Below are 12301 nucleotides of genomic sequence, written 5' to 3'. Positions count from 1 at the left end.
AAACACCTCTAAACCGGACACCCCTCGGAACCACATAAAATGTCTGGTTTTAAGAGGTATCTGTTTTAGACAGGTTAAGTTCTGTACTGATTTTTAAAAAAGGACCATGAAAAATGTCCGGTTTTGAGGGAATTCCGGTTTACAGAGGGTCCGGTTTTGAGGGAATTCCGGTTTACAGAGGGTCTGGTTTTGAAGGAATTCCGGTTTACAGAGGGTCCGATTTTTAGGGAATTCTAGTTTACAGAGGGTCTGGTTTTGAGGGAATTCCGGTTTACAGAGGGTCTGGTTTTGAGAGGTTTTACTTAGGTTTTTTTTGTCAATAATTTCACTTTTGCTTGACGTAATGGGGATTTATCCAGGCATACTGTGGGTCCAAACATAGGCCTCTCCACAAAAGAAAGTGACAGGTTTATATATATTAATAAAACAGCAATACTCATAGTAAGAAGGGGCATGACGTAGCCCAGTCGTAAAGCTCTTGCTTGATGTGCGGTCGGTCTGGGATCAATCCCCGTCAGTGGACTCATTGGGCTATTTCTCGTTCCAGCCAGTGCACCACACCTGGTATATCAAAGGCCGTTGTACATGTATGTACTACCCTATCTGTGGGATGGTGCATATAAAAGATCCCTTGCTGCTAATCGAAAAGAGTAGCCCATGAAGTGGCAACAGCGGGTTTCCTCTCTCAATATCTGTGTAGTCCGTAACCATATGTCTGACGCCATATAACCATAAATGAAATGTGTTGTGTGCATCGTTAAATAAACCATTCCTCATAGTAAGAATGTCATCTGCTCATGGAGTTAGAAATTAGTTTTATTTTTTTTATTTATCCTTTAACCATAGACTTACCTGTTCTGTACAGGTAGGCAGGTTTTCCAGTGTAATCTTCATCAGCTTTGGAGATCTTTATCCTACTAAACTCTGTATTTGATTATTCTTTTGTTAATTTTCTACTAGTTTGTGATACATTTTGAATATGTATAGAATAAAAAACAAATTGAAAAATTATAATTGTAAACTCTGTGAGCAGACAGCATCTTCACTCTGGGTGAGTATTTTCTTTTCACATTACCTATCCTCAAACAAGTGCACTTCCCCCCTACAGCTAGTCCGAACATCCCAACAGCCAATGGGATGGTCTAAATTCTTCTACTGGATACTCCCTCTTGTTCCGGTCACGTGACTGTAACTTCCTTCTTTTTCTCTTCGCTATCCAAATGTCTTTCTTTGGCTCTGCTTAGTCAGTTTTATTGTTTGAGGACAAATAATGTATCCATAAAAGAGAAAACACTCCAAGTTTTCTCCATTTCCGAATCCTCTCTCAATTCGGCTGATCTCATGTATTAATATTAATTTTTGTGTTTTAATCGTCAGATTTACGACGAGAGGAAGATGAGTGGGATCCAGATTTCGGAACTCACGTAGCAGAAACAGGTGAGAATATTTTAATACGTTAATGATTAACCCTTTCTATCCTATAGGACCAAACATCTTCAAAAGAATGAATAGTATACTCAGAGGCAGATCTAGGGGGGGGTGGGGCGGGCCCCCGTAAATTTTGCAACAGTTATAATTTTATTATATATTAATTTTAATTTTTGTACGATCCCCCTCCAAACCTCCCTTAAAGTTCCCTTTGCATTCTGCCTCATGTCATTGAGGCCCCCTAAATGGATTCTCTGGATCCGGCTCTGATACTGAAGGGTTAAACGAACAAATTAGCATGATTTGTATACACAAGCAGGCTAAACTTTAATTTGATTTCAAGCAGAAATCTAACAGACCAGACAATAGCTGTAGCAATAGGTTAATTTCAAAATAGTACAGACTCCTAGTGATGCGTAGGCATACGGGCTCCCGTTTTTGTAGGTAGGGGTTCAGGCTTGTTTTTGCCTGAATGCACCGAAAGTGCCCGAATCTGCATAACAACATTTATTCATATTAGCATTACAACCAAACAGCTATATAGGGGTACAAACAAATCACTACGCATTTTTTGTGGGTAGAATGATGGAAATTAATGGTAAAAAGGTATCAAATTAGTACATTTCGCTCGAATATCTCGGGAGGGGGGGGGGGGGGTGCCTGAATGTAATGATTTATTCAAGCACTATAGTTTCTTTTATCAAACCTGCTGTCTAATTATCGAACACATAGAAAACTTTATTGCATCTCTTTTTTTTCTGTTTCTTTTATTCTTTCTTTTTTCAATAATATTTATTTCTGTTCATATTTAAATTACAAAAATATATTACTGTCATAATATGTATGTATTTTGGAGAAGGCCTAGTAAGTTGTGTAACTTGTGGTTAGTCCATTTGTTCTTTAAAAAGCAATAAAATATTTTTCAATCAATCAGTTGCCCCCCTCCCTAACATGTACTCATATTATGTATTGATGTCTGTATAGTGGCCATTAAAGCTGACTTTCTGTGGGAACCATTATAAGGATATGGACCCAGTATACCAGCGTTCAAACCAATGACTAAACTTCATCAATTTTTTATATTTCAGTTCCACCAAAGCTTCCGTTCGACTCTCCCAAATTTTCTGCCGTGATGCCGGAAAGTTTGACGTTGTCATGGCAACCAGCCCGGATTCCTGCGTATGCCGTGAAGTGTCCGATAACGTACATCGTGGAGGTGAAGGAGCCGTTGTCGACGGCATGGCGATGTCTGGCTGAGAGTCTCACAGAGCCAAAGTATTTCGTCACTGACCTCGAACCGAGACAGGATTACCATTTCAGAATCATCGCTGAAAGCAAGTACGGCGTTAGCGAGCCGTCATTGCCGGCAACGCTAACACGAAAACGAGGTGAGTGTGAGATTTTTTTTTATATCACATATCTGTAGAATGTTAAATATATTTATTTATAGCATATTAAATTCAGCTTTTTTTTCCTTTTTTGTATGATGTTTATGTCTCAAGTTTAATATTTTCAAGTGTAAAATTTGAGTTGAGTATTTTTAAAGTGTAAAATTTGAGTTAAGTATTTGTAAGTGTAAAATTTTTGAGTTTGACTGAGTTGTAAATGATAATTATTGCACTTTGAACATAATCTTAAGGTATAAGTTTTCTTGTGTATTTGTTTTTGGTCAACAGCGTCTCTATCGAAAACACCGTCCAGAGACAGAGACGACCTGGCAGTTACAGCTATTTCATACATCGACTCAATAACTACCGGGGGTGAGTACAGTACAGTACAGTACAGTACACAACACAACTATCAAATCATCTAACAATGCCTAGTTGACTTTATTGTTGATTTGTGATCTGTATTGTCAGGAATAATCTACTTCGTACATCGACTCAATAAGTACCTGAGGTGAGTACAGTACACAACACAACACAACTATCAAATCAACTATCAACACCTAGTTGACTTTATTGTTGATTTGTCATCTGTATAGTCAGGTATAATCTACTTCCTACATCGACTCTATATTTCAGTTCACAACAAAACTATAAAATCAACTATCAACACCTGGTTTGTGATCTGTATTGTCGGGAATAATCTATTGTTGGTTTGTGATCTTAGAAGTCAAATACAAGAGAAATTTGCGAGTTTCAGACAATTCAGACAATTTCAGAAAAAAGAAAACCACCACATAAACTTGCAATTAAATAGCGGGTTTCCTCTCTCTATATCTGTGTGGTCCTTAACGATATGTCTGACGCCATATAACCATAAATAAAATGTGTTGAGTGCATCGTTAAATAAAACATTTCTTTCTATTTTCTTGTATCTTGAATGTGTAAACATAATGGACTACAGGAGAATGACATATGCCTCTGCCCAGTTTAGCAGAATCTCCAATGTGTGTACTGGTGTTTAGTGTGTGTTTGTTTGTTTTGTTCATGACACCACTAGATCACATTGATTTATTAATCATCAGCTATTGGGTGTCAAACATTCGGTAATTGCGACATATAGTTTTAGAGAGGAAACCCGATACATTTTGTTGTTAGTAGCAAGGGATCTTTTATATGCACCATCCCACAAACAGGATAACACATACCACAGCCTTTGATATACCAGTCGTGATGCACTAGCTTGGTGTTAAGTGGTGTGTCATGTGTGATGTGGGCACTATTTAAGATCATACATAATATATTTCCAGGGTGGCGGAGGGTTAGTTCTGGTGAGAGGGAAGAGAGTATGCATATAAATTTAATTATAACATTTGACGGCAATTATGTTTTGGTTCATGCAAGTATGAACTGATAAAACGATGTGCACATGGAGTCATACAGTGTGCACATCGGGTTTTTGGTTCATACTTGCATGAATCAAAAAGTAATTGTGGTCAATTCTTAGATATATAATAATTGTATACTCATAAGATATTGGAGATGGCGACTTGTCGCGTGGTTCGTACACACTCAGCCAAGCTTTTGTCTCGGCCTCGTCCACAACGTTAACGGCCTTGGCAATGTATTCTCCCTCATTAGACGGGTACACGTCCCGCAGAGTGAGAGAGTGGTGGGTTTCGTCATGCTTGATGATCCGACGCTTAGACTCCTGCGAGCAAAATCAAATAACTTAATTAACTAGAGTGAACAAAATCCCAAAATGGGGCATGATAAAAAATATGTTCTTTATTTTCATTTATTGTTATGAAAATAATCAATATGTTTTTTGCTCTTTTTTTTAATTTTAATTTAATTTAAATTTTTTAATTTTTATTCTTTTTTTTCTTTTTTTTAATTTCAATTTCAATTTTCAATTTTCAATTTCAATGTTCAATTTCAATTTCAATGTTCAATTTCAATTTCAATTTTCAATTTAAAATTCTAGTTCCACCCCGAGTGCCAACAGGACGCCCGACCATTTCCAGCGAAACGGAAGACAGTCTTCTGTTGTCATGGGCACCAGCCCGCATGCCGTCCTATCTGAGATCAACCCCAATCACATACATTGTGGAGGAACGAGAACTTCCAACCAACCTGTGGCGTCGCCTGGTGGAGGGCCAGAGCGATACGAGTTTCCGAGTTTCCAATCTCCGATCCAACCAGGAGTATATGTTCCGAGTGCGAGCTCAGAATGAGTTCGGAACTAGTGAGCCCACATTACCCGTCTCACTCTACAGGAAGAGTGGTGAGTTGTCTTTTCCTGCTTTATCTTGTAATGTCTGTGATGAAACAACTTCCATAAAAAAATTATTTAAATTTTAAAAGCCGTTACATGTGAAAGTCTACAACTTAACATGACATCAAAAACCAAATAAATGTGGTTCGAAGATTGGTGTTGAGAAAGTGACGTTATTGATGCTGTGTTTTTACAATATATAATTAACATAGATACATAGAGGATATTTCATGTTTTTTGTCAAATATGATTTATATCTCACCGAATGAAGTTTGCAATCATATCTCATGAGTCGCGCTTGTGTGACAAGTGTGATATGATTGCAAACTTCACGAGATGAGATATAAATCATATTTCACAAAAAACATGTAATTTTCTATTTATTATATAACTTTTGGCAATTTACCTTTAATTTTAAAATACCAGCAACAAAATAGTTCCGGCTTTCTTAGAGTGAAGATAATACATTCTACGGTGACGATAACACATTTTAGAGTGAAATAGTGAAATTTTCACTCTAAAATGTGTTATCGTCACTGAGTGACTGATAACACTTTTATTTCACTGATATTTTAAGATATTTCACTAAATGTTATATAATATATAAACAGAACCACATACCAGTTGATTGTCATGTTATTTATTACATGAGTTTATAGTGTGCAGGAATAGCGATCGAGTGGTATAAATCTTGCACACTATAAACAAGTGCAATAAATAACATGTATTTATTACATACCACCTTTCTATATTATAATAAACAAAAGTTTAATTAAATAACACAACTTACTTCATTTGGAAACTTGGTTAAATTTTACGGAATTGACTGAACACTGAGCATCCTGGCTAAGGACGTCATCATTCAGGTGAACATGTAGCTAAGCATGTGAGATTTTGTATCACACAGATGTTCAATAAAATAATGTCCGAAACCTTAGTGGTATAGGGGCATGTTAAAAGGGTACTCTCTCAATAAAATAATGCCTGAAACCTTAGTGGTATAGGGGCATGTTAAAAGGGTACTCTCTCAATAAAATAATGTCTGAAACCTTAGTGGTATAGGGGCATGTTAAAAGGGTAATCTCTCAATAAAATAATGTCCGAAACCTTAGTGGTATAGGGGCATGTTAAAAGGGTAATCTCTCAATAAAATAATGTCCGAAACCTTAGTGGTATAGGGGCATGTTAAAAGGGTACTCTCTCAATAAAATAATGTCCGAAACCTTAGTGGTATAGGGGCATGTTAAAAGGGTACTCTCTCAATAAAATAATGTCCGAAACCTTAGTGGTATAGGGGCATGTTAAAAGGGTAATCTCTCAATAAAATAATGTCCGAAACCTTAGTGGTATAGGGGCATGTTAAAAGGGTACTCTCTCAATAAAATAATGTCCGAAACCTTAGTGGTATAGGGGCATGTTAAAAGGGTAATCTCTCAATAAAATAATGTCCGAAACCTTAGTGGTATAGGGGCATGTTAAAAGGGTAATCTCTCAATAAAATAATGTCCGAAACCTTAGTGGTATAGGGGCATGTTAAAAGGGTAATCTCTCAATAAAATAATGTCCGAAACCTTAGTGGTATAGGGGCATGTTAAAAGGGTACTCTCTCAATAAAATAATGCCTGAAACCTTAGTGGTATAGGGGCATGTTAAAAGGGTAATCTCTCAATAAAATAATGCCTGAAACCTTAGTGGTATAGGGGCACGTTAAAAGGGTACTCTCTCAATAAAATAATGTCCGAAACCTTAGTGGTATAGGGGCATGTTAAAAGGGTACTCTCTCAATAAAATAATGTCCGAAACCTTAGTGGTATAGGGGCATGTTAAAAGGGTAATCTCTCAATAAAATAATGTCCGAAACCTTAGTGGTATAGGGGCATGTTAAAAGGGTAATCTCTCAATAAAATAATGTCCGAAACCTTAGTGGTATAGGGGCATGTTAAAGGGTACTCTCTCAATAAAATAATGTCCGAAACCTTAGTGGTATAGGGGCATGTTAAAAGGGTAATCTCTCAATAAAATAATGTCCGAAACCTTAGTGGTATAGGGGCATGTTAAAAGGGTACTCTCTCAATAAAATAATGTCGGAAACCTTAGTGGTATAGGGGCATGTTAAAAGGGTACTCTCTCAATAAAATAATGTCGGAAACCTTAGTGGTATAGGGGCATGTTAAAAGGGTACTCTCTCAATAAAATAATGTCCGAAACCTTAGTGGTATAGGGGCATGTTAAAAGGGTACTCTCTCAATAAAATAATGTCCGAAACCTTAGTGGTATAGGGGCATGTTAAAAGGGTACTCTCTCAATAAAATAATGTCCGAAACCTTAGTGGTATAGGGGCATGTTAAAAGGGTACTCTCTCAATAAAATAATGTCCGAAACCTTAGTGGTATAGGGGCATGTTAAAAGGGTACTCTCTCAATAAAATAATGTCCGAAACCTTAGTGGTATAGGGGCATGTTAAAAGGGTACTCTCTCAATAAAATAATGTCCGAAACCTTAGTGGTATAGGGGCATGTTAAAAGGGTACTCTCTCAATAAAATAATGTCCGAAACCTTAGTGGTATAGGGGCATGTTAAAAGGGTAATCTCTCAATAAAATAATGTCCGAAACCTTAGTGGTATAGGGGCATGTTAAAAGGGTAATCTCTCAATAAAATAATGTCCGAAACCTTAGTGGTATAGGGGCATGTTAAAAGGGTACTCTCTCAATAAAATAATGGCTGAAACCTTAGTGGTATAGGGGCATGTTAAAAGGGTAATCTCTCAATAAAATAATGTCCGAAACCTTAGTGGTATAGGGGCATGTTAAAAGGGTACTCTCTCAATAAAATAATGTCCGAAACCTTAGTGGTATAGGGGCATGTTAAAAGGGTACTCTCTCAATAAAATAATGTCCGAAACCTTAGTGGTATAGGCATGTTAAAAGGGTAATCTCTTAATAAAATAATGTCCGAAACCTTAGTGGTATAGGGGCATGTTAAAAGGGTAATCTCTCAATAAAATAATGTCCGAAACCTTAGTGGTATAGGGGCATGTTAAAAGGGTACTCTCTCAATAAAATAATGCCTGAAACCTTAGTGGTATAGGGGCATGTTAAAAGGGTAATGTCTCAATAAAATAATGTCCGAAACCTTAGTGGTATAGGGGCATGTTAAAAGGGTAATCTCTCAATAAAATAATGTCCGAAACCTTAGTGGTATAGGGGCATGTTAAAAGGGTACTCTCTCAATAAAATAATGTCCGAAACCTTAGTGGTATAGGGGCATGTTAAAAGGGTAATCTCTCAATAAAATAATGTCTGAAACCTTAGTGGTATAGGGGCATGTTAAAAGGGTACTCTCTCAATAAAATAATGTCTGAAACCTTAGTGGTATAGGGGCATGTTAAAAGGGTAATCTCTCAATAAAATAATGTCCGAAACCTTAGTGGTATAGGGGCATGTTAAAAGGGTAATCTCTCAATAAAATATTGTTTTATTACACAGTCAGAATTGTCTTTATTACTAGAGTATGGTTAAATGGGTGTGTAATAATTCCTGAGATTTAGTTTTATTGAGGTTATTACCTATTATTTGCACCAAAATAAAATATATACTCTTCAAAAAAAGAAACGCAAAAGGGTACAAATGGGTTATAACTCCGATTTTATGTTTCCTACCGGTTCATGCTTTGTGAATATAAGGTCATTGCATGTCCCAAACACATTCCCACGGTTACATGCGATAAAACGCAGCTACTGTACAATAAAGTTCCAAAATGTGAATATTCGCAAAAACGCAGCCACGTGCAAACCATGTCACCACTGCACGTGCGTTGTCTGCACGTGCAACATGAACACCGACAGTATAAAAGTGCAGGGTGTTCGCTTGCCTGGCCTCTGTATCTGGCCGACAGTTGACAATCCAGGACATGCCACGTCTCAGTGAACCGCAGAGAAACAATGCCATCGGCCGACTAGACGCAGGCGAATCCAGAACGGCCGTTGCCAGGGCATTCCATGTGTCCCCAAGCACCATCTCCAGACTGTGGGACCGTTACCAGCAACATGGATCAACACGTGACCTCCCTAGATCCGGTCGACCACGTGTCACTACCCCCGGGCAGGACCGCTACATCCGGGTACGCCACCTTCGGGAACGATTGACTACTGCCACCTCCACAGCCGCAGCAATACCAGGTTTGCGCAGGATATCCGACCAGACCGTACGGAACCGCCTACGTGAGGTAGGAATTCGTGCCAGACGTCCAGTTCGAGGTGTCATCTTAACACCACAACACCGTCGACTCCGACTGCAGTGGTGCCAGATTCATCGACAATGGCCTCAACTGCGATGGAGACAGGTGTGGTTCAGTGACGAGTCCTGATTTCTACTCCGACGTCATGATGGAAGATGTCGCGTGTATAGGCGTCGTGGTGAACGTTATGCGGCAAACAGCGTGCAGGAAGTGGACAGATTCGGCGGGGGTAGTGTCATGGTGTGGGCAGCCATCTCACACACTGGCAGAACTGACCTGGTCCACGTGCAGGGCAACCTGAATGCACAGGGCTACATTGACCAGATCCTCCGGCCACACATCGTTCCATTTATGGCCAACGCCAACGCAGTGTTCCAACATGACAACGCCAGGCCTCACACAGCACGTCTCACAACGGCTTTCCTACAGAACAACAACATTAATGTCCTTCCTTGGCCATCGATATCACCGGATTTGAACCCAATTGAGCATCTATGGGACGAGTTGGACCGACGCCTCCGACAGCGACAACCACAGCCCCAGACCCTGCCCGAGCTGGCAGCAGCCTTGCAGGCCGAGTGGGCCACCATCCCCCGGGACGTCATCCGTACTCTGGTTGCTTCAATGGGCAGGCGGTGCCAGGCAGTTGTCAACACACGCGGAGGCCACACCCGGTATTGACTCCAGATGACCTTGACCTTGGTGATGTGTCCTATCACTTACTCACAATGGACTAGAGTGAATTGTGAACAATCCTGCAACATTTGGTAATTATCGGACTCACCATTCAATAATTAAATCAATTCTCCAAATGTTACGACAATGTGGTTTTGCGTTTCTTCTTTTGAAGAGTATATATAGATATACAGTAGAATCTCATTGGCTCGAACACTGTTGGTGCATCAAAGTCTATTCGACCCATCGGGTAGTTTGAACCATGCATTCGGCCGTTGTCGGGTGCTTCTATAACAGGATCAGTGAAAATTTCGTACATAAATAATTTTCTGTATTTCTTCAGATAGACTTAGTCGTTCGAGCTAAATATGTTTAGTTTTACAGTTCGGACCAATAAACTGGTTCGAGAGAAAGCTTCTGTTCGACCCCATGGGTATTCAACCAATCAGCACCAAAATAAAAGGGTTTAATAGAGAAAAAATCGGGACATTGTTCTTGGTTCGAGAATACCGGTAGGTTCGACCGTTGGGCGTTCAAGCTAATGAGATTCTACTGTATATATTTTTGCCAAGTTGTAGGTTTTTCCATGTGACTGTTATTTTAATATCTTTGCCTATTGGTCAGTTGTGTTTCCAATACTGGGCTGCTTTAAAAACATGTCTTATTTTTATAGAATCGCCTCCTCCTGTTTTGAGACGGTCAATCTCGCGAACAAGAAGTACTAGTCCTAGAAAAAGCATCTCCAAAGCTGATGACGATTATACAGGAAAACCTGCCTACCTGTACGGCACAGGTAAGGCTGTGGTTAAACTGCCACATAGATTGGAATAGGACAAAACTAAAGATTTTGACAATCATAATGATATTAATTACATTTCTATGTAAATGTATGGTGACAGTTTTGTTTCCCTTTTTTTAACAAAATATAAAATTTATGATTTTTTTTTTTTTTTTAAATATAAAAATGTTTTGGTAACTGATTTAAAAGTCACAAATTAAGAATTTTTAAAAGACGGCGTAACAAAAAATGTTCTCAACAAATGACTGAAAAAGGACAAAAGAAAAAGTAAATGGCTCAAAATGTAAATAGAAATGGTTTATTTAACGACACACTCAACACATTTTATTTACAGTTATATGGCGTCGGACATATGGTTAAGGGAAAATGTAAATAATAATATCATTAATGAAAGTAAGATTATGACTATAACATAAGTATAATATCAGCAATTATATCAGTGATAATAATTATAGTAATAATACTAAGGTCGACGACAGTCACTTTTCTCACCTTCGTTTTGGCTTTGTACACAATAAATATAGCATATCTTACCGTAATTTCACTTGAAATCCATAAATTGTAAAAGGTACAATTTTTTAATTACAAGATTTTCTTCAGACATTTCAGGTGCATTAGTAAAGTTGAAACAAAAAATTTTCAATAGTAATTTTGCATTGGGATTTTCCCAGCATTCTTCAAACGGAAACGTCATGTATCCAGTTTATGGTTATTGTAAGGAGATGCAAAGTGATGTGATTGGAATACTGACATCATTCAAATTTTAAAATAGCTATATTATTACAGTGCTTCGCCACATTAAAATAAAAACTGGTCTACTAACCTTGACCCCTGGCAAATTCCTATAACAAGCAGACCGCTGTTTACAGGTCAGTATTTTTTTGTTTTTCATAATTCTAGAGGTAAAATATTAATTTTAAGTTTTAAAAGATGAAAGAAATAAAAAGTACCTTTTGTCAAATATATGATATAAAAAAATTCCCTTTGAATATGTTTTATTTATTGTGTACACAGCCAAAACAATGGTCCAAAAAGTGACTGTTGTCGACCTTAGTAGTACCGTGTTCTAGACGGAAGAGCTGGCAAAAATCAGAACTTGCGCCCATGACAGACGTGCACTATAACAGTTTGCTCTGAAGGTGCATGTTAAAGCTCTTGAATGTAACTGCCCTAGTAATATAATAATAGTAACAATATTAGCACTTAGCAGGGCAGTATCTGGCTCAATCGGTTGAGTGTTTGCCTAACGTTCTTTGGCAGACTCATTCTCTGATTAGGTTTCTCATCGTCCCAACCAGTGTCTTAATAATGTTTCTTTTCTTCGTTTTTTTTCTTAAGCTGCCATTTCTGCACCTACTTTCTTAAGACCGGTCTCCCACGAGGCTGTTCAGTATGGCATCCTGTCTCACCCAGTGAAGATCTCCCTCATGCTGCAGGGCAGTCCCGCACCAAATATCACGTGGTATTTCAGTGGACAGAAGCTGGACTCTGGAGATCG

General features: G+C 38.3%; 2 protein-coding genes across 2 annotated transcripts in view; both read left to right on the top strand.

Moving 5' to 3' along the window:
• The window catches only part of LOC121387611 (titin-like), a 132150-nt gene extending 130690 nt beyond the window's left edge, over positions 1-1460 (top strand). Inside the window, exon 49 of the mRNA XM_041518770.1 lies at positions 1378-1460. Within this exon, the coding sequence (XP_041374704.1) occupies positions 1378-1460 (83 nt within the window). The remainder of the gene's footprint in view (positions 1-1377) is intronic.
• Positions 1383-12301, top strand: part of LOC121387747 (obscurin-like) — a 48890-nt gene continuing 37971 nt past the window's right edge. The window contains exons 1-6 of the mRNA XM_041518948.1: positions 1383-1437; positions 2517-2816; positions 3105-3188; positions 4801-5100; positions 10678-10797; positions 12142-12301. The exon at positions 12142-12301 is cut by the window's right edge and continues 140 nt beyond it. Coding sequence (XP_041374882.1) covers positions 2561-2816; positions 3105-3188; positions 4801-5100; positions 10678-10797; positions 12142-12301 — 920 coding nt within the window. The 5' untranslated portion in view covers positions 1383-1437; positions 2517-2560. The remainder of the gene's footprint in view (positions 1438-2516; positions 2817-3104; positions 3189-4800; positions 5101-10677; positions 10798-12141) is intronic.

This window comes from Gigantopelta aegis, chromosome 13 (genome assembly GCF_016097555.1).
Source record: "Gigantopelta aegis isolate Gae_Host chromosome 13, Gae_host_genome, whole genome shotgun sequence".
Classification (NCBI taxonomy): Eukaryota; Metazoa; Mollusca; class Gastropoda; order Neomphalida; family Peltospiridae; genus Gigantopelta; species Gigantopelta aegis.
This window is presented reverse-complemented; position numbering and strand designations above follow the sequence as displayed.